The 24816-nt window shown below is 37.0% G+C and overlaps 1 protein-coding gene across 1 annotated transcript in view; it reads right to left on the minus strand.

Moving 5' to 3' along the window:
• Positions 1-5860: 5860 nt before the first annotated feature.
• Positions 5861-24816, minus strand: part of GHR (growth hormone receptor) — a 60920-nt gene continuing 41964 nt past the window's right edge. The window contains exons 2-8 of the mRNA XM_062513122.1: positions 16967-17096; positions 15735-15895; positions 14552-14730; positions 12171-12342; positions 9588-9678; positions 7083-7152; positions 5861-6823 (exon numbers count right to left, since the gene is read on the minus strand). Of these exons, the coding sequence (XP_062369106.1) occupies positions 5861-6823; positions 7083-7152; positions 9588-9678; positions 12171-12342; positions 14552-14730; positions 15735-15895; positions 16967-17096 (1766 nt within the window). The remainder of the gene's footprint in view (positions 6824-7082; positions 7153-9587; positions 9679-12170; positions 12343-14551; positions 14731-15734; positions 15896-16966; positions 17097-24816) is intronic.

The following is a 24816-nucleotide window of genomic DNA, read 5'->3' on the forward strand; positions in this document are numbered from 1 at the left end:
TTAATAGTCGTATAATGCATTCCTCAACAAAGTAATTTCAGAAGGTTGTTGTAACTGATCAATTAGTGATTGGTAGAGATCAGCTAATTAATACTAGCTACATTTAAAAGAAAATGACACAACTTTGCCATTATTTATATTATAAAAGCAAGAGACCATGTGTCCCTGGAGCTTTTCATAAAATAGGTAGTTCTTTGGCTTTTCTGTTCTTGGTATCTGACTGTGACTACAAAGTGCATGAACCCCAATTTAGTAAAATTTAGCTTCTTCAAGCACAGTAGGTTTACAAGTCTAATTGCAATTAAAACAGGAACTTGTCTAGAGTTCCACATTTTTCCAGCAGTAGCTTGATTCAGAGAATGTCACTTAAAATTTTCATGGCATTTCAGGACACTAGTAAATCTTTCTCATTCCATCAAAAGACATGCTGTGAGAAAGAAAGAACTATACCACGTAGCTAAAAACTTGGCTTAAGGAACCCCACACAGCTAGGCCACAGGTAGAGGATAGGATGCTCATAATGATCTCTGGGTAACAACCATACCATGCTCAGATGTCTGTTGAAGAAGGGTTGGACCTACTCATTTGGTAGCACAGTTTTAGCTAGAAATTATGTTATCTTAAGTAAATTTCCAAGCCTGAGCCTTACTCTTCCAAGGGAAGTACATTTAGCTGGCTCACAGAATTAGTTCCTGAAGGAGTTTTTCTTTCAGAAGGGCAAGGTTGGTATTTCCTCTGTAACTTGAAACTGTAGCACTGTACATGCTAAACAGATAGCTGCTGGGAAAGAGATCTGAAATTTTAGTATAAGGAAGTTAACTGACACTGTGTTGTTCTATAGTTTATGTCTTTCCAGTATAATATTGCAAAGGTGTCATATTCAGGAGCAATAATATATAAAATTTAAAAAAATCTGTTGAAGTTATTATTAAAGAATAAAACAACAACAAAAATACCCCAAAACAACAACAACAACAACAACAACAACAAAATGAGTTTCCTGGTATGTCTAGGTCTCAGGTGTCTGTTATGGAACAGATTAACAACAACAAAAATACCCCAAAACAACAACCACAACAACAACAACAACAACAACAAAATGAGTTTCCTGGTATGTCTAGGTCTCAGGTGTCTGTTATGGAACAGATTAACAACAACAAAAATACCCCAAAACAACAACAACAACAACAACAACAACAACAACAACAACAACAACAAAATGAGTTTCCTGGTATGTCTAGGTCTCAGGTGTCTGTTATGGAACAGATTTCATTTCCTTCAGTACAAGCTCAAAACCACACCAAGGACAGTAGTGGAAGCATCACTTGTAGCATTGTGATGGGAAGCTATAGAAAGTTGTAAGCATAAGCTCTTCAATTTTGCTTTTACTCCCACTAAGCCTTCTGCAGACTTATTTCTTCCATTGTCAAGGAGTGGAGTTCACCTATGTTCTCTCACAAATTACCATATCATCTGGGATGATCTACTTTCTCAGACTAATTTCAGGAAACTAATGTATCATTAGTCAGCTAATTTTCATATATTAGGATAAAGAAGCTTATATTATGCAAAAGAAATACCAAATACTGTAGTGACAAAAAATTAAACCTGTCAAACAGTGTGCCAGTTTACTAGATGCATCAATTTTAATAACTGCATCAGCTTATCATGCTGGCAGCCACTCTGCTGTGCCTGTTTCTCTGACACCAATGGTACAGTTTCTCTTCTGCTTCTGAATGTTACCTACCTAATAGACCTGATTGGAGAAGATAAGGAAGCACTTGCTCAATGCAGTTGTGCCAGAGTGTTTAAGTAGTATACTAATCACAGAAATGGATTTGGACTACATCTTGCTTCTCTGTGGCCTGAGGGCATAGTTTCTATGGCAATTAAAGTACTGACTGTGTATGCAATTAATAATGATTAGTCAGAGAGAAGAATCTGTACTGCTAAATTGCATTTAGACAGAGTCAATTCCAAGAGAGAAATATATCCATTTGTATCACTTAAAAGTCAATTGATTATAAAAGCTGGTTAAATTCTTACAAATTCAATCATCTTAGTGAAATAGATATTCTGAGTTAAACCAAAAAATTGGTATTGCAAAATAAGGTTCTGTAATGTTTAATTCTTTTCCACACCACCCAAGTCTGCATTTCTTCTTTAATAAAAACAGTATCCAAAATAGCTCCAAAATTTTTCTCCCTTTTCCTCTCAGATCAGGTAGTCTGCATCAGGCACTCCTGTGCCTGGTAATAGGCCCCTGAGATAGCAAATCTCAATGCAGGAAAGAAAGTTCCCTGTGACTAAATGTCATATGGTTTGAAGTTCCTCTTTGAACCAGAGAATTACTTCTCATTTGTACAACTATGCTGATGCATATGTAGTTATATATACTAAGCTGTAAATGACAGGAAAGTGTTCCCAACAGAGACTGTCATCATTAAATGGAAGCATTTCTAAAATCATGGCAGGTCTAAAGAGCACTCAATGGTTTTTTAATATTCCACTTTAAAATAGAAAATATACCTTTCATAGTGTTAATTTTCATTCAGACTGAACAGCTCTCATAATCTGCTGATCACACTTCCTGTATTATAAGTCAGAAAAAATATTTTACCCCAAGTAGTAAAGAACAGTAGTGTAAATCATATGTTTGACAAAATTATTTCTTATCTTAATGGAAACTGGTATAGATGATGCTTTTTTTCAGTTTCTTGTAACACTAAGCACTGGAAATTTTCATTGTCTTTGATGGATCAAAAGCTCAAATCCAAACTTTTCCAAACCAAGGTGGCTTCTTGCTGACACCAACAGACAGCCAGCAGAGCAACTTGAGTCTTTGCTTTTGAGAACCATTATGGTTTCTGAATAGAGTTATTAGAACAGATTAAACTCTTCCAGTGATCTATGAATAAAGTGTCATACTAAGAAAGGGAACATGTGCAGGCAGTTTACATGGAGGCTGGCCAATATGTTTGATATGTGTTTAAGGGGAAGGACCTTGGGGGTGGGATCCAAAATGGCAATGTTCACACCATTGCATCTAATTAGGGAATAGGCCTGGCCAACCAGAGCAGTGACAAATGCTCCCTAGCTGCCTTCAAAGGTAAGAACCAAAAAGGTCAGCCACCTCAAGGGGTGGGTGGTGCGTGTGTGTGTGGTTGTGGCAATTCTGCGCCTCTCCTGGGAGACCTGCATGGCCAGCTACCTCCTTGCAATGCTTGTAAAACAATGCATGCAGCACAAGGAATAAAAAAGCTTTCTATTATGTAATGCTTGTCTGGGTAGATGAGGGGAGAGCAGTGGATGTTGTCTGTCTGGATTTCTGTAAGGCTTTTTAACACTGTCTCCCCTAACATCCTCACAGGAAGCTCAGGAAGCATGGGTTGATGAATGGACAATGAGCTGGGTTGTGAATTGACTGGCAGAGCTCAGAGAGCTGTGATCAGCCATGCAGAGTGCAGCTGGAGGCCCCTGTAGTCAGTGGTGTTCCTCAGGGGTCGGTACTGAGTCCAGTCTTGTTATTGATCAGTCACCTGGATGAAGGGACAGGTTGGAGGATGGCACAGCACTGGGAGGAGTGGCTGACACACCAGGAGGCTGTGTGAGACCTGGACAGGCTGGAAAACTGAGTGGAGAGGAACCTAATGAACTTCAACAAAGGCAAATGCAGAGTCCTGCAGCTGGGGAAGAATAAACCTATGCACCACTACAGGCTGGGGAGTAGCCTGCCAATCACAGATGTTCCAGTAACATGTAAAATAAATGAGTCAGCTAAACTGGTAACACGTCTTGGCCAGCTCTGGGTGCAACACGTCCTATCTCTATATACACATCAATTAGTGAAAACACTGATCACATAAGGCATTGTTTCTATTCTAAGAAAAGCAGCTTTATGCTTTATCCTACGAGAAATATTTGATTTCTCCTAATAAAATCTATATTTTCCATTTAAAAAAATTAAATATCTGCAAAAAAACACATTGCGTCCAGACAGCTCAAAGACAATACATTTATTAAACTTTGAGAAAAACAAACAAAACACTAACATAGAGAAAGTTAAATAGAAACTGAAAGACACATCTTCTGACCGGCATATCATGGCTTGTGTGACCAGTAAAGTACCAAAATGACATTCTGAGTTTGACTGAGGTATTTAACTATTTTTGGCAATAGAAACAGAGTAAGAAACTTCTTTCAAACACACACATAGGCATTACTTGCATTAATGTCTATCATCTATGAAATTTTACATGAAACTAAATAATGTAGCTGTTAGAAAATTATAGCAGCAAATTAGCAAAATATCTAATGCACATTTACCATAAAGTACGTGCTAAACTTAAAAATCCCACCCAGTAGTTGGGCCCAGTTGTGTAGCACTTGGTCACAAAAAGAGCATCAGTGAGTTCAGTTGGAGACATCATAAGCAAGACCTGAATTTGCTGCACATCATACACTTCAGGTCGAAGTAAAGAAATGAATGTTCCTATTTGCTTTCTAAGAAGAACCCTGCTGTGATGAAACCATGGCTTAGGAAGTTAACTCCTGAAACAGTAACAATTAATTGCAAAGCTCTACCAGGTTCTTAACATATGCAAGAACAAAGAGCTTTCCCCACTGAGTTTCGGTTTTCTCCCCTTTCCTTCTTAAAGTCTGCCTAACATGGTCAGAGGAGATGCTGTTAGGCTGCAAAATCGAAAACCACGTTTGAACAATACTGCACTTGATCCCCTTGTTCCACTGAAGTATTTTAATCCTGTTATATCTTTAAAAATTAACTGCTGGCTAACTTCTGAAGTCCTTTATTTATTTTTTTTTTAATAAAGACTTTATGTGGCACAGACTAATAAATGTAGTGATACCTTTGGCTCTGGAAGGGCTTCAGAAGTTGGTCAAATATGAAAATACTATGCTGCTAAGTTATCAGAGAATATTCACATGTTCTCAAAAATTTTAAGTGAAAGTTTAGTTGCACAGTGTTTAATACTGTGGTCAACAAGATTTTTCGTATAAAAAGTGTATTATTATTATTATTATTAGCATTAACTAGAATCTGATGAAGAACAGAATAATTTGCCCAAGTATGCTGCATATTTTAAAATTTTACATAGAACTTTAAATTGCATGTACATTTCTATACTAATTACTGTAAGAAAGTAATAGAATCAGTTACTTTTAAGTTCCTACAATACTTCAAAATTTTTCTATGGATTTTTTTGGTGGTATAAAATGGCTCTGTAAAAATCTATTTTTTCTTTTATCTGTGAACAAAATTTTAATTTAAAAACCAGAAAACTCCTTTTTAGGACTGCAGCAATTACATTACTTAAATGGGTCACCATAACTGAAATACAGTATTTAGTATAATAGAAAACATTTATGGTTTTATGACCAAAGTATTAAAATATATTTTACCAATTTATATAAATCAAAATAGATGTTTTATTTAGTCAAGCAACTTTGTGTTTTCAGCTATATGATCAGCTCCCAATTACTGATATAAAGATCTCTGCCAACAGCAATTTTTTTCTAAATTCTTACACTTTAAACCTCCTGATTTTTAGCTTTATCAAAATGCACAATTTACTGTACATTAAACAGTAATTTCAATGTTTAATTTCACGAAAATCAACACCCACAAGAACAAGACAAAACAGCCTCAAGACAAATTCATAGATAATATTTACAGAACACAATAGGAATATTTTGATGTATATTTTTATGCTGCAACATTTCAGATAAAATTATAGGAACCACAGAAAACATTTAGACTTCATTTTGATGGTTTCAGCATACCAAAGCCCAAAACTGACTCTCTGCTGTGAAACACTACACACACCTAGTCAAAAAAGAGCTATGGCATGATTTTGTTCAGCTGGTCTGTGCTCACATAGCCACAAGACACGTTGAATTCCTTGTCTGGCACCGGCAGCGCGGTCGCATTGAGCACAAGGCCCTGTGGAGACTGGACGATGTGGATGGACGTATAGTCTGCGACAGGCATCTCTGAACTTGGGGGTGCTGCTGTTGGAGCTCCAAGGTTGGCAACAGTAGTGGTAAGGCTCTCGGTGGTGAAGTAGCCATCTTCATTATAGCCTTGCTCCTGCACAGGTGGCTCATTCTCTTCGTGGGAAGTCACAGCAATGCATTTTTTCACATCTGCCTCACAGAAGTAGGTGTTGTCCATGGTGAAGTTTTGTTCTGTGCAGCCTTCATGCTGTGCTCTCCCTAGCTTGGATTTCTGTCCTGGTGAAAGTACAACCCTGCCTGCTGGAGTAATATCACTCACTTGAGCGTAGAAGTCAGTACTTGTCAGTGAATTCTGGTTGCTTATCTGGGTATGGACTGACGGACGGGGTGACTCAAGGCTGTCTCCAAAGGGTGCCCACAGGAGGCTGTTTTCAGACTGAGTATTCCTGTGCCGGCCTTGCGGGTCTGTGTTGGCAAGGCTTGGAAGGGACTCATCATTATCTTGTCTGTCAAGACACAAGAGATCCTCTTCTTTTTCAGCAGCCCTTTTGAACTGATCACTGTCAGAGGTGGCATCACACGTGTCGCTTGCACTGAAATCTGTCTCTGGAATATCTGGTTCACAACAACTGGCCCGTCCAGAATCATCATCCTTTGCTCCCAAGCAATTGTGAGATTTCAGATGATCTTCACTCAGGAGCCTGTCAGTGTCTGAGGCTCTGGTCTTTTCATCAGGGTCTTCTATGTCCAACTCAATAAACTCAACCCACAAGTCATCACTGCATAGCTGTGTCTTACAGTTGTCATGGCAGGCTAGGATGGAATTCACTTCATCTAGCTTTCCTTTCTATAGAGCAAATAAAAAAAGCATTTTATAAAGGAAGTAATAGAAATGCTTGTCCTTTTTATGATGTTAACTGATATAAAGATGACTATAGTTACGTAATAATTGCAAAGGAATTTAAAATTATTTTATGCAAACTAATTCTATGGCAACTGCTCTAATGTCAGAATTTTCTTCTACAAAATTTTTCTGCCTGGGACAACAGTTGTCACCTGTTACTACTACAAAGATTCTCACTGTAGATTTTAGAGTTCAGTATTACCTTCAAAAGATCTGGATCAATCCCTTTAATCTTTGGAACTGGCACAGGAGGAAAAATAAGCATTTTTAACCTGGGGAAAAAAAAAAATCTTTTAATTGACAGTGTCTTTTTTGAGGAAATTAGAAAGAAGACAGAATTACACTGCATTTATATTTAATTACTTCAAAACCTGAATGTTTGAAAAATAACATTTCAAATACTTCTAAGGAAAAGAAGTAATGTTTTCTCTCAATGCAAATTAAGAAACAGGTTTTCTGCAAGTTTCATTTTTGAAATCACTTCAATTTATGTGGCAAATCCATTTTGGAGCCTGGTCTTTGACAATTCAAAGCTGTATAGAAAGAGAGTAAATTCCTAGAGCTCTGTCAATAGATTCCCTTTTTACATACTTTTCAATGCAACCTGATACAAACCTCAGTATGTGGTGACTTTTCCAAAATTTTTTTCAGGGACACAGTAGCCTTGCATATGCCCAATAAATTTAAATAGGGGAACAGAAAATGGGAATTGGTGGAAAGAGTGAATTCTTTAGAACTAATAAATAAAACTGCAAAACATCTGCAAGAATTTAGGCTAGTATTTTGCCATCTCTGTGACAGTTCTTTTTGAATTATTGGTGCAACAAATAATACATAATTAAGGCAGGGGTTTACTCTTGTAGAGAAAGGTCTAGTAACTTGCTTGGGCATTTGCAGGCTGTGGAAGTACTTTAATCCTTCAGAAAGTTCATTCCTAATTTTTTAGGGGACAAAATAACCCTCCAAACCAAACCACCCCCTCTGCCCCTAATTCTAATAGAAATATGATCTTCCCTTAATAATAATCCAACAGTTAGCTGGTCATGACTATCTCTTCCATTTTACCTCCCTGCTTCTTTTGCAAACAGATAAACTAAAGGAAAATTCAAAACTCTCTTTACATTTGGTTAATTGCCTATTTTAGAAAGTAAGGTGTGGGAAATGGTAGATAAAAATACAAATATTAGTTTTGCTGCCTTTTTAGTGACATTGCTGACATCCAGAGAGGATCACAGAAGTCTTAAAGAGTGCCTAGAGAGAAATTTAGGCACCTTTGGCTTAACCATGGCATGACAAAATTCCTCAGATGTTTCTGGTTTTGAGCAGATCCTCAGTATTCTGCCCAGCAAGCCTAATGAGAGCCAGAAATCCAGTATTTTTCCACCTAATGCTGGGAGAGGCAGTGTAAACTGGTTGGGCTATCAGGGTTAGGACTTGTGCTTTACAGATGAATCCACAAATCAGGTGTTCTGACAGGACTGGGCTTTGCTTCTAGTGAAACAAACAAAGAATTTTACCACTCACTGCCTGGAGAAGACATTTGGGAGGGAGAACTATGCTCTGCTCCTTTCTTAGTCTAGTATAATTCAGGCTTTCATCTCTCAACTCTAATGACCTAAACCTATGGCATCTGTCCTAGAGAGACTTGTTCAAAGCCTGTGAGATCAGAACTGAGGAAAATATGAATTGGTATCTTGCAGAATCAGGAGGAAATCAAGCCTGGATATTTTGCATTATGGAAAACCTATGCAGACTGCCTCTCTGCAGAACACATTGCCATTCCACCACTAAATGCTCCAGTTTGAAGGAAAGGGCGCAAGCCTGCAGTCCAGAAAAATTTTCCACATGAAGGTCCTCAGTGGAGAAAAGCTTCTTTCAGCATTCATGATTAGCACGGAAGATATTTTTTTTCAGAACTGCTGCAAATGCACCATATTGTTTTAATTTCAGTATGTGAAATGAAATTTCACCATCTGATGGTACATGCAAAACTACTCAGCCTTCATTTTCAAAATGTATACACAAGACCACTGACAACACGTATCTGTGCACCTGGTCTTCACCATGGTGTTGCTCCACAGTGTACAAAAGTACTGATATGACATCCAAGTTGAATACTACCAAAACCTATCCCTGAAAACATGTATAACAGAATTAACTGATTTTAAAACCTGTCATGTTTAATTCCTTCATTTTTATATATGACACAATTTTGTAACTTTTACAAACAATGCAATTCTGTGCTTTGTTTAATTTTATTCCACAGGAGCTGCAATTTATCCACAGAGACCAAATATTCCCTGTGACTCAAGTTCTTTCCCTTGGCTCCAAGAAGTAGAGTTTAGTGGAATGGTCTAAGAACAAAATCAAATACAAAAACATAGGTTTATATGAAACTTTTAAATAGCAGGGGAATAAAAATTGCATGTACAAAATTTGAGTGAGGTAAAAAATCAGCCCCCTTCAAAACCACAGTAAATCAATCATGTAAATTCTGCAGAATAAAATGCACTGCACTGAAAGAAGAAGATCAACATAATCAGATTCCCTGTGCTAAAGGCCCCATACATACTAATTCCAGTTTTATGTAGTTTACAAGAATAGACAAAAATGTTCAAAATGGTTCCTAGTCCCCCAAATTAGAAATAATTGATTTTGGTTTTTTAAGCTACAGGTACATAAAACCCAACAAATAAAAAGTCTTTACCTTGGTTGTTTAGACAGCATGACTGAGATCACTGTTACAGCCAGCCCGCACACTCCAAAGACAGCAACTAAGAACCATGGAAACTCAACTTCTGAAACAACAAAACATGAACATATAAGCGGGAATCTCCATCAACATCACATCTTTAATTTCAACCTTGTCTTCTACCACCTGAGGATTCCAAAGTGGTAAAAAACTGATGAAAATTTTTGTTACTGAAATGTGAAAGTTCTGTGTTCAGCAGAAATAAAAATGTGCTTTTGTCCTAGTTCTGGCCAGCACTTGGAGGTTCTTTGATACCAGTTCATGACACTTCCAGGTGTGGACAAAGGGCCTCCTTGGCTTTCCAGGAGAAGGATATGACTTCTGGTTGAAAAATGTGGTGGCATTGTCTGACATTACTTGCTGTCTCTAGCATCTCTCACTCAGACAGTTTCAACCACCCTCTCTTTTGTATACTTTTGCTATTAATATTGTTGCTTTTACTGTTTGTTTTCTTATCTCATTGCTGTTTCTGGTAAACCCTTCGTGTCTCAACCTGTAATCTTCACTTTTTGTGTTGTCAGTTCTCAACTCCTTCCCACTGGAGCAGAAAGGGGAAGAGGGGCTGAGTGAGAGGGATGTGGTTTGGAAGAGTCTCAGTCGTAGCACTCAGTTGGGAAGCATCATTCCTAATCCATGGCTGCTTTTGGTCTCAGCAATTTCCACGAGTCCACTGAGACTCCTTGCTTAACCAGACTGATTTCATAAATCTAACCAAGATCTTAATAAAGATAATGTCTATAGCAAAACCAGCCATAAGGACCATTCTGCCTGCTTGAAACATGGTATAAGTAGTCCTGAGGGCATAAAATGCCACAGACCATGCTACTACCTGTTCATCCAAGCTGGGAGAACATTACTAATAGCACACAAAATCACAAACAAACTATTTTTCTCTCACAAAAACTAAAGTATGGTGGTGTCAGAAAACATGCTACTTCTCTTTCTAAAGACTGAACATTAATTATGCTGTGAACCAACTGAATCTATTGAAAAAAGCCCACCTTTTATTTACCTTGCAGGTGGCTACAAAGAATTTAGAAATTAGCTGAGATATGCAATCTAGTAGAAATGAAGAGCAATGCTGAAATGTTTTATCTCTTAAATACTAGCAATTCCATTATTCTTAATATGACATTATAAATTACAAATCACAGAGAATTTTTTTCTAGCTTTAGACTTAAGATTTTTCTCATTTTTTCATAATTTTAAATTTCCTACAAAAATTTCACTCTTTTTTTTGGGCCAAGGAACACTGGACAGAAAGCTTTAGAACTCTATATATGATCATAAATGACCATTCATAATAAAAACAAAATAAAAATTCAGGTACGAGTTTGAGCCCTGTGTTCCCAGCTCAGATTTTGACCATTCTTTCAGGCATCAATAAAGTCCTTTAGGGATATGTCTGTGTTAAACAGATCTCTATTTTAGTAACGAATAGTCATGTCAGTGAGACCAGCAAGTGTCCAGTTCCTTCAAGAAGTTAGAACACTGCATTAGAAAACTTTAGATTATTTATACGTGAAAGGTATCTAAAGTTTAATTCTGCGTTCCTGAAAGTGATATACCAAAGGAAAAAAAATAAATTCTCAAATAAAATTCAGCTCACAGCTGCTGTGTGAGGTGTGTGGATTTGGATCATCTTGAGAATCTGCATTTCAGTGAATAAAGAAAACAGCCAGTAGGATGACCTTAGATTTCTGTAGCACTTTAATTTCATTCATTTGAAAACCTTGCCACTTAATGTAGATGGGATTAATAAAAAAATTCCACATGTACAGAACATTAACTATTCCTATACATTAGAAATGAGAACTAATAATAAGAAGAGATAAAAAGGAGAATCTAGCAAGATTTTGAAAGATAAGAGTTACAGGTTGTTTTATGTAACATCTTCACTAATACCCTGGAAAATGATGTGAAGCAGCTTGTTAAAATTACTTGCTGAAGCTCTCATATTTTGAAGACTTAATTTAGGAGCTCAGACCTGAGAACAATTCTGGTAAAGGCAGTGTCTCATTCCTTCAACAGAAAAAATGTGATTCTCAATGGCTGCTTCTTCTTCTGTCTTTAACAGCACTTTAAAATGAGTACCAGTCATAAGGAAGAATGAGTAAAACACTCACTGCCCTTGACAGTATATCAGGATATTCAAAAAAGCACAGAATTCTGGGAAAAAACCTTAATCAACAGTATTACAAGAAATCACAATTCCTCTCTTCCCCAATGGAAGTGCTCATTTTAGATTATGAAGTGTGAGATTTAATTCTGGTTTAGACCCTATGAGATGTGAAACAGTAGTTATTTCTGATTCTTAAAGCTATTTGTATTTTTGCTCTCTGATGATCTGTGAAACAGTCTTGCTGAGTTTACTTCTGAACTTGTATATGGAACTTGAACAGTCTCAATCTCCCCAAATGATTCTCATGTAGTAGGCTGATTACCTATGTATTCAACCTTATAACATGGTTAAGCTATACTCCACCCCATCACCGAAAAGACAAGAATCACAGCTGTAAAAACACTTTGCTTATTTACCTTCTGTACAGTGATCACATCCAATGCCTATTTGAGAAAATGATACATAGAGGATTTCACTGAACTCCCCAAATTTTTCAGAAGTTCGTTGTCTTGATCGGATTCGTATCTCATAATCTCTTGCTGTCTTGAGAGAGTACAGTGGAACCATTGTTGAGAGCCTGGGTTTCAACTGTTAAGACACAAGGACTGTGGTTTATTTGTTTGGAGTTGTACTGGAAATTTTACACTGCTGCTTGATTTCAGGAATAAAAATTTTAAGGCATTTTTGCTACTGGGAATTTTAAGAATATCACAAGAATTCAGAGAACATTCACACCATTTACTGTTGACTTAGTAGTCATCAGGCATTTCTTTCATTCAGGGGACCAAAAGCAGAGAATCCAAGTTTTGGAGATAGTCAGTGAAGAAAGGCAACTTCCCCTAGTAACATGCTGTAAGTAGGTGGTGTGAACATCTTTCACTAATCTTTCAAGTTAGAAATCCTTTTTACCATTATAACACAACATTACTGATTGCAGAATGCCAAAAATGCTGTGAAAATAACACGGAAGTTCTAAAACTACTGCAATCTCCACTACAGACTTAATGGCTCTAACCAAACATATTGCATGTTAAAAGTGTTTTTATCTGGAGAACAATGTATAGGTCCCCAAAATCTTCAGCTATATACAAAATGTGATAATGGAGACTGTGTGAGAACTGTCATCAGACTGTTGGTCTTTGAAACTTCCATATTAGCTGAAACAGGCTTAGATACTGCTGAATATCAAACTGTTTAGGAAACCACACTGGAGGTCTTTATAGGTGAAATTTCTGCCTTTTTATATTACCCCTCTAAAAATATACATTTTAATTCCAATAGCCCTACAAAAGTATACCAAGATAAGGAAAAAGTACTCAAAATAGAAATCCATGTGGCAGATATTATATTCTACTTTTACTGCAGAATCAAGAATGATACAAGAAAAAATCCATCGTGGCTAGGACTTAAAATATCTGGAAAACAGCAGCCTTTGGGAAATTGAAGGAAGGTTAAACAATATTCCTATAATCTCTAGAGCTGCATAAGCTAAACTTGAGATACTCTTTGTTGGTAGGTATGATCTCTGGAGTTATCTGATCTCTGGTGACTCCAGACTCCAATGGTCTTACAACCAACCAGTCAGATTTTGGACGAGGCAGACTGCTTTTCTCTGCTAGCAGTTGAACATAAGATTGTGGAGAACCATTGCTGTACATCACCCATGTTTTTAGCATGTGAAGGATATCCATTTGGGAAGCATTGGAAAGATATTCAGTACATACCTATGTCATGCTATTACACCATAAAGAAATAGTTCACTGAAGTTTTATGGATAAGTTTACATGTATCCCAAATAGTGGTGTCACTTGGAAAAAACCAAGAAGACTGTATCAGAGCCTTTATGAAGGACTCCTTGATTGAGCAGGATGTTTGGAGTTCAGCATGAAGGGAATAGATGAACAGCATTTGTCATGGATCAAATCAAGTAAAAGCCATATGAGGGAGACATCATAAAAAGTAACCAATAATTTGTCTCTGTCTCACCCGTTATGTCAGGGTAGATTTTATTAAATTTAGAATGTTTCCCAAAAAATAATTTTGGTCCTCTTATCATTATAATTTACTGCTTTTAACACTTTACTAATTAATACTTTATCTATAAATTCTTTCAATTTAGAAATTATTTATCTTCAATTAGAAAATATAATGAAATATAATAAAGGCTATGCATAAAAAAGCAATCAATCATCCCAAGACATAGAGAAAAATTGCTCACAAGTCTCAGCAAGGGGGGATTTTGAACATGTAACTAATAAAAAATTAATTTATAGTACTTACTAGTGTACTAATCATTATGGTATATTTAAGCAGTTAAGGATTATCCTTTGTGTAAAAAACTAGTAATATCTAGGCATGCAAAACTTGACAATGTATAACCAGACATTTCTGTCTTAATGTGCTTCAACACTCATTAGAGAAGGCATTTGTAGCAAGGAATCTGAAGAGTGAAACTGTAGCATTGCTCCAATGTATTAGATTTTGAAGTTTAAGAAAACAATAGATAAATATTTTATCCCTGAAAAAAACTTGCATATATCTTGCTCTTCCTATACTTACTAATCTAACACACGTGTTTCTGAGTTTTTTAACATCCTGCCTGATCAACTAACTTGACACATAAAGTTTCAGTGTTTGCTAGAAAATGTGAGAAAAAATGCAGGCATATTTTTTAAGAATTAAGGCATTGTACAATTAGCAATTACAAACATCTTTTTCAAAGTGGTATAAGAGTGTTAGGCATAGAATAAGCCTGCACTGCACTATGACCAATGTATAATAAATATTTGTTTCATACCTCCTTCCATTTTGTCTCATTAACTTCTTTGTACTGCAATTCATACTCCAGAGTAATCCATCCCTTCCGAACATCTGCTGTTGGTGGTGGATCCCATCTTACCTGGATATCCCCATGGATCCCAGTCTGACTAGTATTTAGAAGAGTCCAGTTAAGATGGACAGGGGGATCAGGTAGTACTGTTTAAACAGAGTATTTGGAATAAAACAGCCAGTTTTCAATGTGAAATGAGCCACACTGATAAATTATTTCAGGACTAAAAAAGTATATTGACCATGTATTTTCTGATTAAAATCTAATTATTGCAATGTCAAAGTCATTGCAAGTTTGGTAACAAGTAGGCACCTTGCCAACTGGCAGTAGACAATCTGCACAAATTCTGCACAAATCTCACCCAAGCAACTAATAAAGAAGATTAAGAATGTATTCCCTACCAAAGTACATTTCTGAATAGCAGATAATAAAACAATAGATATAAAACAATTATTCATCAAAATTTAAATCTAGAGTTCTGACTAGAAATAAAAGCAATTGGAGTAACACAGACAAATATTAAGCAGCTAATATAGAAAAACACTAAAAAATTTTGGTATTTGAAAAACTAGTCCAAATTTGCTCAGCTGAATAAAAGAGAGCATTGGGCATTCTAATCACCAGTAGGAATAAATGATCTGGATATGCAGGTACACTACCACTCTGAACAAGCAATAACATCTGTAAAGTCCCAGGCAGTTACAATTCATATTGCCACAAACATAAATCCTAGCTTAGAAACACTAGACATCCTGATCCTTTAGATTACAGCTGATTCAGGAACAAAATATTGTTTGACTTCCAGAATTTTGCAGAATTAAGGTTTTAATGCCAACTTTGCTGTGCAAGGAGATGCACCAGCCATTAGAAAGGTCTCAAAGTGACAGCAAAGGCGAGCTCATTTAAGCATGCACACATTTGAGAGACCACTGGCATTTAGAAAAAGAAATCACATATTTGCTTTTATCTTTCAAGTTTACTACCAATATAGGCAATATTTTCTGGTGTGGATCACATTATGATGTTACAAAATCAAATCCCTTCCTATATATCATATACTTTAGGTACTAACTTTTCTGAGAGGCAATGCTTAAATACAGCCCAAGTAATACAAAAGCTTATAGAGGTAAGATACATTATGGAAGCATACCTATTTCATCAACACTGAAACATTTTTTATCATATACTTCATTTTTACTGGCAAGCTGGACACAATATGGTGTCCACACAGAGGTGTAGGATGCGTTGAAATAACAGCTATTTTGTCCTGAAGTGATATAATCAGGGCAGTCTTTCCAGTCTTCCTCATTACTAGAATGACAACAAAAACGCAATATTTGTGAGAGAGAGATTTACAGACCTTATAAAGTACAAATTACAGATGTTACGAGACACAGTGCTGATAAGCTGTAAAACTTACAAAAGGGATAAAACCATGCCAATATCGATGGTGATATACAATGAAACCACTACTGAAGAAACCTGCATAACTGAGTTTAAGTACACATGTACTCTTAGTAGACTGCAAAACAGTTGAACTTTAAGGTGCCTGCTAATCCAAACCATTTTATGATTCTGTTTTTCTATGATTCTGTGATTTCTGAGATGTCTCAGAGGAACTAAGAAAGCCAGCCTTACCATTAGGCTTAAGTCTGCTATGTAAATGTATCATTACCATTATCAAAAAGTGTCTGTAGATCAAAAAGATCAAAACCCTGTTCATTAGAGGGAACAGAAATTCACATACTCCTGCTCCTGTGAACAAAAGGCTATTTCCTTAACAGCCATTACTGGTAATGTCTGTGTCTTTTTTCAGGTTAATCATTGTAGCAACCTGAAATTTAAAAAAGCTTACAGTAGAGCTGAATCATAATTGAACATGGACTCAATGAAACATTACCCCAGTATCAGAGCAGCCTTTCCCTCTGGACCTGTACATTCAAGACTTTATCACAGCAATTCATCAATGGGGACTTCATAAAACTTTAACAGAAATTTGAAAGGGGCTGTATCCAACCTCCATATCTGTGCACACATATAAGGAATCTCAGTGTTGCAGGTTAGATAGATAAAGAATAAACTGAAATTGCATATTAAAAAAATCCTTACCTAAGCCATATAGTGTTCAGTTTTGGATTCTGCAACCTGGACCTAAATTTAGTCAGAATGTGTTCTTAATTATCTGTCAAATAATGCTCATTGCTGCAAATTGCTTAATAACTACCAATAAATTCTGACATTGGAAAAAATGTACTTAAAGCATGGTTTTATACCCTTAAAAACAGTATGGCTCATATCACAACAAAAAAAATTAACAGTAAAAACCTAACAAGCATAGCAAAATATATTACTTCTCTCTTTTCCTGTTTCAGCTTTTATTACCTCTTCTTGTATAATAGCTGTAGGATTCTTGGAACAGTGAGGTTATAAAAATTTCCAGCAGTCCAAAAACATGAAAATGTCTCCATTTCAGGTGATCTGCATTTGCTGATTTGTGGCCATTGCAAAAGGTCTGTCAGAAAAAAAAGCACAGGACAGAAGGACACACATTAAACAAATCCAAAGCCCAGACTGAACTGCTGTTAAAGGAAACTCAGCACCTTTAATGAGTATTTAAATTTTCTTCCAATCCCTTATGTACAATGAAGCAAAGATTTAAATTCATATGTGCATACACGTAGATGGCTACAGAAGCCAAATTTGAAAGATGAGTCAAGATCTCTTTTGTGCCATGTAGAAGTGGTAGTGTCACAGCCTGACACTCGACATAGGGATTTGCCAGCCTACAAGCTGTAACTGAATAGAACAGAAAAGTTTGTTTCAGATGGAAGGGACCTAAAGCAATGATCCAGTCCAACTGCCTGACCTCTTCAGGGCTAACCAAAGTTTAAAGCCTGTTATTCAGGGCACTGCACAAAATACTCTTAAAGGCTGGCAGACTTGGGGCATCCACCACTTCTCTAGGACGCCTGTTCCAGAGTTTGACCACTTAAAGAAAATCATCCTAATGTCCAGTCCAAACCCCCTCAGGTGTAGTTTTGAACCATTCCCACATGTCTTGTCACTAGCCCTCCTACTAGCCTTGCTTCCCTCCTCGAGATGCAATCAAATCTTGAACTGCAGGGCCCAGCACTGCACAGAGGGAGGTCACTCCAAGGCTGAGCACAGTGGGCTCACTGCCTTTGGACCAGCAGGCTGTCCCCAGTTTGGCTAGTTCAACACAGATAAACCTGAATTAGCACTTGCTTTAAAGAAGGTGTGGTACTGCAGAGCTTCTACTAAACTCACCACAGCCTAGGACATACCCAGCTGAGGCATTTCACAATGCTTGCTCATGACAGAAGCTACCTGGAGCTGAGCTCAGTTCGTGTGCACAATGCTGCGTGGATATAATCTTGTTCTGAAGGAGATAAGGGGACTTCTAAGCATGGGCATGTTATGCCATGTGCCACTTTTATATCCATAATTTCTATTCTTTGTCAAAATGAAAACTATGAAAGATCATAAAATGACTGCTACAATAAGTCAGCCATATCAACCCTTGTGAGAAATATAAAAGCAAAAGTTGCAGGTATGGCTCATTGCTTCCAAAGTAAAGCCTTAATGTTTTTCTTATTTTGAAGGTTCTAATTGCCAGTGTTTCCTATTTGGCCTGGAAAGCTTTCAGAGGAGGATCAAATGCACATGAAATTGTCGACCTCTTTTCACATACTATCTGGGAAATATGATTATTTATTTATTTAAGAAAACTTCTCCAAAATACACTTCAGACGTAGATGATAGTCAGGTATTTATGAGTGGTGAAATGATCCCTGAAAAGGGAATAACATGATTCTACTAGACCCTGCATGCAAAGTTCTTTGTACATGTTTTGGCAGTATCACAGCTGTGAATATCAGAATTGAAATGTGTTAGTGGCAGGGTGGTGAAACCCTGGAACAGAGTGCTCAGAGAGGTGGTAGGTGCCCCACCCTGGAAACATCCAAGACTAGGCTGGACAGGGCTCTGAGCATCTGGTCTGGTTGAAGACATCCTGGGTGATTGCAGGAGGGTTGGACTAGAGGATCTTTACAGGTCCCTTCCAACCCAAACCATTCTGTGATTCTGTGATAGTACTCAAAACAATATTTACCTTCAAAGTCAGAAAAATATACAGTCATCCACAAGCACTATGCAATTCCTGCTACACAAGGATATTGTGGCCTTCATGAATACTGACTCCTTTATTTATAGCTCAGACAGACACAGCAACTCCATGCCTCAGCAATCTCTGTTTCTTGGGCTCAGTGATTTTAATTGTGTACCTTATTACACACTGCCAAGAATCCACAACAGGCAGTAACTAATATTATGTATTATGTATCATAAAACTTGAGTATTATGAATTTCAGTTTTGCTCATCCCATAAAATTGCCTGATTTTACACATTGGATAATAAAAATGGCCTGAGCATATGTCTGTAAATAGATTTCACAAGCTGGTTAAATTAAACCTCTCTGCCTTCCCCTTCCCTCCCCTGCCTCCCCTGTCTTCTCAAAATGTTGAGAAATTATCTTGCCACCCTAAAATAACTGAAGTTTGATTGGAAAGATTTTTAAAAACTGATTTTTTTTTTCTTAGACAGCATGTTCTAATTCACTTAACTTTAAATAAGTTTCACTGTAAAACTGAAAGAAATTTTGAAATGAACTGTTGTTGCAAATGGAAAAAAAAAATGGCACTGTTCTTTTTCCAGAAAATATTTAAACAGAATGTTTTTACTATTGTGTCTGATTTTTTTGGTATGGTATTCAGTGTTTGACAGCTACGGCAAAACTCCAAAATGCTTCTGAGATTTACCTTGATTTGAGCTTTTACGCAGTTTTATATCATTTACCAAACAATGTTCATGTAGTAAATGTCTTTGTTAGAAACAGCATATGATCACAAAACTGCAAATCATCATAACATAAATCCAAAGTAAAATAGGATAAAAGATTCAAGAACACCATATAACTTTTTAGAAGTGTGAGTGTTCCAGCTTTCAAATTTGAATTTTCTTATTTAATTGAAAATCAAATTATTATATAAAAGCAAAACAAAGAAAAAAATAACTGTTTAAAAACAGAGCAAGAAAAGTGACTTAAATTTCCTGTCTTTACTTCAAAGATATGAATAAAATTGCCTCAATTGCATAATACCCACAATCAAGAAGTCACGTGTCTCTCCCTTCTTCTATAAATAGATAGCATGCAAGGAAGTACATGCTATGGCTTTTCCTGTTTCTATCCTAAGCTACATGAAAATATAGGTTTTTTTACTGCAACACATTAAGAATTTGAGAAAGTGATATATTGGAAAACTCTCCTAACTTAGAATATTTCTGTTTATGTATTTATAGCTATATTTATAGCTAGAATATACAATATTTAAATACCATGCAGACTATGATCTCATCTGTGTAAGGGTAAATAAAGTCACACTGTCACTTTTTAACATAATGAACTGAATTGAATCTAACTTCACTTAGATTTTGAGAGGTCCAGCAGAATCTTAGATACAGTCTCTACAATATCTTAATAATAAATTCTCTGGAATTTACCAGCATTATGCACACTTTCAGATGTACAAACTCTTTTAGGAAAACAGACTGTCACACAACCAAAATGGCATTATTCACAATGGAGAGGATTAGCAATGCAGAATACAGATTATGACTTGGTCTTTTGCATCCTAACTTCACAGGAATGTGTATCCCCAAGTCTCTATTTTCCACTTCATCATGACAGGACTATTAATTCTTCCACTCATAGATGTTCCTTCAACAGACACAATAATTTTTGAACAGGGAGGATTTTTGTTTGGGATTCAGTATTCCTGGTTAAGTAATTTATATGGATACATATACCTTTATTTTACGACTATTTGAAGGAAATATTATCCAAAACATTTCCAATTTCTGTGTCAAGTTTCCAGCCTCCAAAACTGCAGATTTTGTGATTGACTGAAGAAAACTTTAACATATTGTGTAAGGCTTGGCATTCCTGGGGTAGAGCTCATGAATTGCTTGTTTCCCACACAAGTCAATTATCAGCATTTTGCAGGATGCAGTGTGAGCTCCCTCTGAACACACTGTCCCAGAATGTGGTAACTGTAAGCAATAGCTCAGCTGAATGCATTTAGGCATAAAGGCAGCAGGGTACTGAAAGTAAAGGCTGTCAACCAAAATTTTAAACAGACTAGAAGAGCAAAACAAAAAACAGCAAAATAAAGCATTGATGCACACTTTCTCATTTCCTATCTATTCCAGTAAGTTCCAGTCAAGCTATCATTAATAAAACCACTCACTTTACTCAAGATAATGGCTTGACCAAATATGCCATTTCAACAGGAAAAAACAGAAAAAAGTGTCAGAAAGTTAATTCTTTTAGAGATTGACTTTCCTTTACTCTTTTCTTTTTTTTTTTCCCCTTCCCCTCCTTCCTTAAAAGTCCCTCTAATATAACTTTAAAAGGAGTTGGAAGCACGGAAGAGTAAAGAACTTAAATGTGTAACTGGGGTGTAGCAAATCATCTTGGAGAAAGTCCTACTGACACCAGGCCATTAGTGCTTTTGCAGGGACAACAGTGGAGGACACAAATTGTACAGAAATGTCCCTCTTACTAGTGTGGGACTTTGGTAGGTGAAATAATAATGAGCATATGAGTGATTGATAAAAATCAAGCTAACTAAACAGAGAATGATAAAAGGGGCTGCACTTTTGCTGAACAAAAGGAGGTGCTACTGATTGTGATTTTTAGAAGGTTCATGTAGAATTATCTGTTACCAGAACTTCCTGTACCAATCAAACCTACAGCAAAGTTAAACTCACAGAAGAATAACACATCCCAATATGCAAATCAGTGATAGTTGAAACCTTATGCAACTGCACATCTCTTCATATAATCAACTCTCAAAGCACATACAATGTGCCACTGCTGGAGTGCAATAGAGAAAGGTGGAAATGGCAATACAAAGAAGGGAATTCATTACATTTAACACTGAAAACAGCTATGAAGAGCTGGAGTGCTATTTCCTGTAGCTCAAATTTGTACATTGGCAGTAAATGCTCTGTCAATTAGGTCCTGCTCCTGAATCCACCAAGCTCATCAAAGGCTGGGTCATTTAATAAGAGCCAGTTGATTTCTATGCTACCAGCAAATTCTAATTGTTTAAATTGGGCAGGAAAATGAACCACATTTGGTGTCAGTGGATGGTATGTTAAATAGGTACAATCTAGCACTAATAAATTGTCAAACATCCTATAAAGAGAGTGGGACATGCAATACAGGGATACAACAGCCAGGTCACTTCATCAGGTTGCTTGCTAATCTGGTCCAATTTCTGCCCTAATTAAAACTTACCCAAAATCAACCAAGTTCTGGAACAATTTTCTTTTGTGGAAAAGAATAAAATTTATTTCATACCAGTATTAAATCAGATCCTTTAGTACAAAATATTTGACAGAAACAAAGCAAAGCTTAATAACTGTGATATGCTGTATCACAGTGAAAACAAAATGGAAATGCTGTGTAAGAGAATATTATGCCCATGGAGTAAGTTTAAATATTTTAATAGTTCATGATAAATTCGGGTGTTTTGCTTAGAAGCATTAAAGTGGGATGTTTACCTCTTCACTGAAGATTAATTTGGTGACTGCTACCTTAAAATACATAACTATATAGAACAGATAATTATTCTAGCTATTCTTTCAGAAAAAAAACCCAAAACTTCTTCCATCTTTAGCCAAGTGAGACTGATGTAGTTAAAAGCATAAAACCCTGGAGAACTTATTTGATAGCATAGAAGTCCAACAGCTGTGCTGGTTTCCCACACTTTCTATGCTATCAAGCACACACAGAACAGAAATCAATGTGGCTCATGCACGTGGTCCATAAAGGTAGTACACACAAACAAAGTAAATAAAGCTCAGGATTGAGGGGGAAAATGATCATGTGGCATTACCTGGTACTATTACCCATGAGACCGTACAGGGAGGAGAGAAGATGTGCACATGTGCCATGTTCCATCATGCCCTCCCATATGCAGTGGTGAAATCAAGTGATTTCTGTTGCAGGTAAGCCCTATCTACTGGCCTGCCTTCATATACAAGAAATAAAGAGAAGCAAAGCCAAAGGCCATGGTATTTGTAAATGAAAGGCAGTTAATGTAACACACCCACTTCCAATTCTCTCTTAATTGCTTACATAGTTGTAACTTAAATTGAAATTACCTTTTCAAGAAATTATGTACAAAAATAATACTGTGTAATGCTTTTATCTGTTACAGACATTGCTGGACATGTTCACTATTGAGTAGCATTATGTAGTAGGGCAAGTGAGGAAATCTAGAAGCACAAATGAGGTCCTGTAGACAAACAGAATGGGAATTACCAAACACCACAAAAGGTCTTCCATGCCCTTCTCAGTGCAAGCAAATTTTTCAGTACTGATAAAAATTTTCAATATCCTTCTTTCTCCTGCACATGTACTAACAATTTCTAGTCAGAAGCCCAGCTCAGAGTTAATATCTGTCTAAAACTAAATGCATTTGCCCCCCACCATACAGCGATGAGGAGTTATCCTTGCTGAGACATGGCCCCTCCAAAACTATCATAGATTGGTGCTCAGAACCAGCATCAGAAATACAATCTTTCCAAAAAGAGGAGCTCAAGTTCAACTTGGCATTCCCAATCCAGGCTCAAACACCTTCCCAAACTTTAAGGGGAAAGTACTCAGAGTACATGGTGAGTAAGACTGTCGGGTGTGACAGGTCTAAGTTTAAGGTTTAAGGTGAAGAACTGCAACTCAGGTTTAAGAACTGCAACCTAACAAAACCTAATGAAAAGCCATTCCAGGGCACATCTTAATGCTCCTGCCTAAATGTTGCAACTTACTTCCCTTGTTTTAACATTAGCTTCCTTCCTATAAACAAGAAGCTGTGTGGATGGGGCACTGTGACTGCACTACAGTGGCTAGTGGCATTGGGTGAAGGTAGCCAGGTCTTGGTCTGACCAGGGGAGAAGGGGGGACCAAGCCTTGAGCCTCAGAGCCTGGTGGAGGTGGCTGGTGCATGGAGCCCATGGTGGGCAGGCTCCTGTGGGGCACACCTTGCAAGACATGGCAGCAGCAAATGTCTGTGCAGTGGTCTTAGGAAAACAGAGAGTGCCAGCCTGAGAACAAAAGTGTGTTTGAACAAAGGAAAAGCTGCAGCACAGCTAACCTGTAATGGGAACAGATAAATGGAGTCAAAACAGAGAGAAAAAGAAAAAGGAGGACAAAGACACAGGTGAAAAGAAGAATGAGAATGTGACATGTTTGGAAAGAAAAGCACCAAAGGGCATAAGTGGTTATGACAGGAAGGCAGGAAAGAGCAGCAAAAGACTTGAAGTAAGGCAGAACAAGCGTAATATTGACAAACTGCAAATGAAATGTGTGAGCTGATGTAAGCCTGCAATCACTGTTCTTGGTTCAAACAGTGAAGACAGCTTCTCGGTCTGGCACATGCACACCCTGATAGTGTAGAGCAGAATCAGCATGCGCCTGGGATCATCCAAGAGAGATACTAAGGTAACAGACTGGAGGAGAAAGCATGTAGGGCTGCAAAGTCAGTGTGAAAAGAGACAAGCAAGCACTGATGCAGCAAACCTGTTCAAGAACAACTGCAGAATAATGACAGCACAACAGAAAGACTGAAGTCTTCCTCACAAATCTAACAAGTCTCAAACCTAAGGTCTAATATAATCAGTGCTCCATGAAAGCAGGGTTGTGAGTTTGCCAGGTTCCATTCACAGTCAAGATGCAGCTGTGCCTTAAAAATTATATTATATGCCAAACTCTATGGGTAACGTGACAATGACAGTATGTCCCAAACACCATGAAAACAATGCTTGTTATGCAGAAATGTGTCCTGATGTTTCTGGTTGTTTATTTCCCATCCACAATCTTTTTACATTTGAATGAAGTAACTCACAGAAACACTGACCCTCAATCTGGCCTTATTCTTGACATCCAGTCCTTTTAATTCACATTGTTTTTGGGAAACCAGAGTCAATCTCTAAATTCTTGTACTTTGCACTGTTAAACTTCCAAGTTATTTCTGACTTCTGCAGATTTGAACCATTCTTCAAAACAACAGCTGCCTGCTATATCTGCAGTATCTCTTTCATACATGACAGAAAAATCCTATCTCATACTGTACAGAGATTTTTGACA

Source organism: Cinclus cinclus, chromosome Z (genome assembly GCF_963662255.1).
Source record: "Cinclus cinclus chromosome Z, bCinCin1.1, whole genome shotgun sequence".
Lineage (NCBI taxonomy): Eukaryota > Metazoa > Chordata > Aves > Passeriformes > Cinclidae > Cinclus > Cinclus cinclus.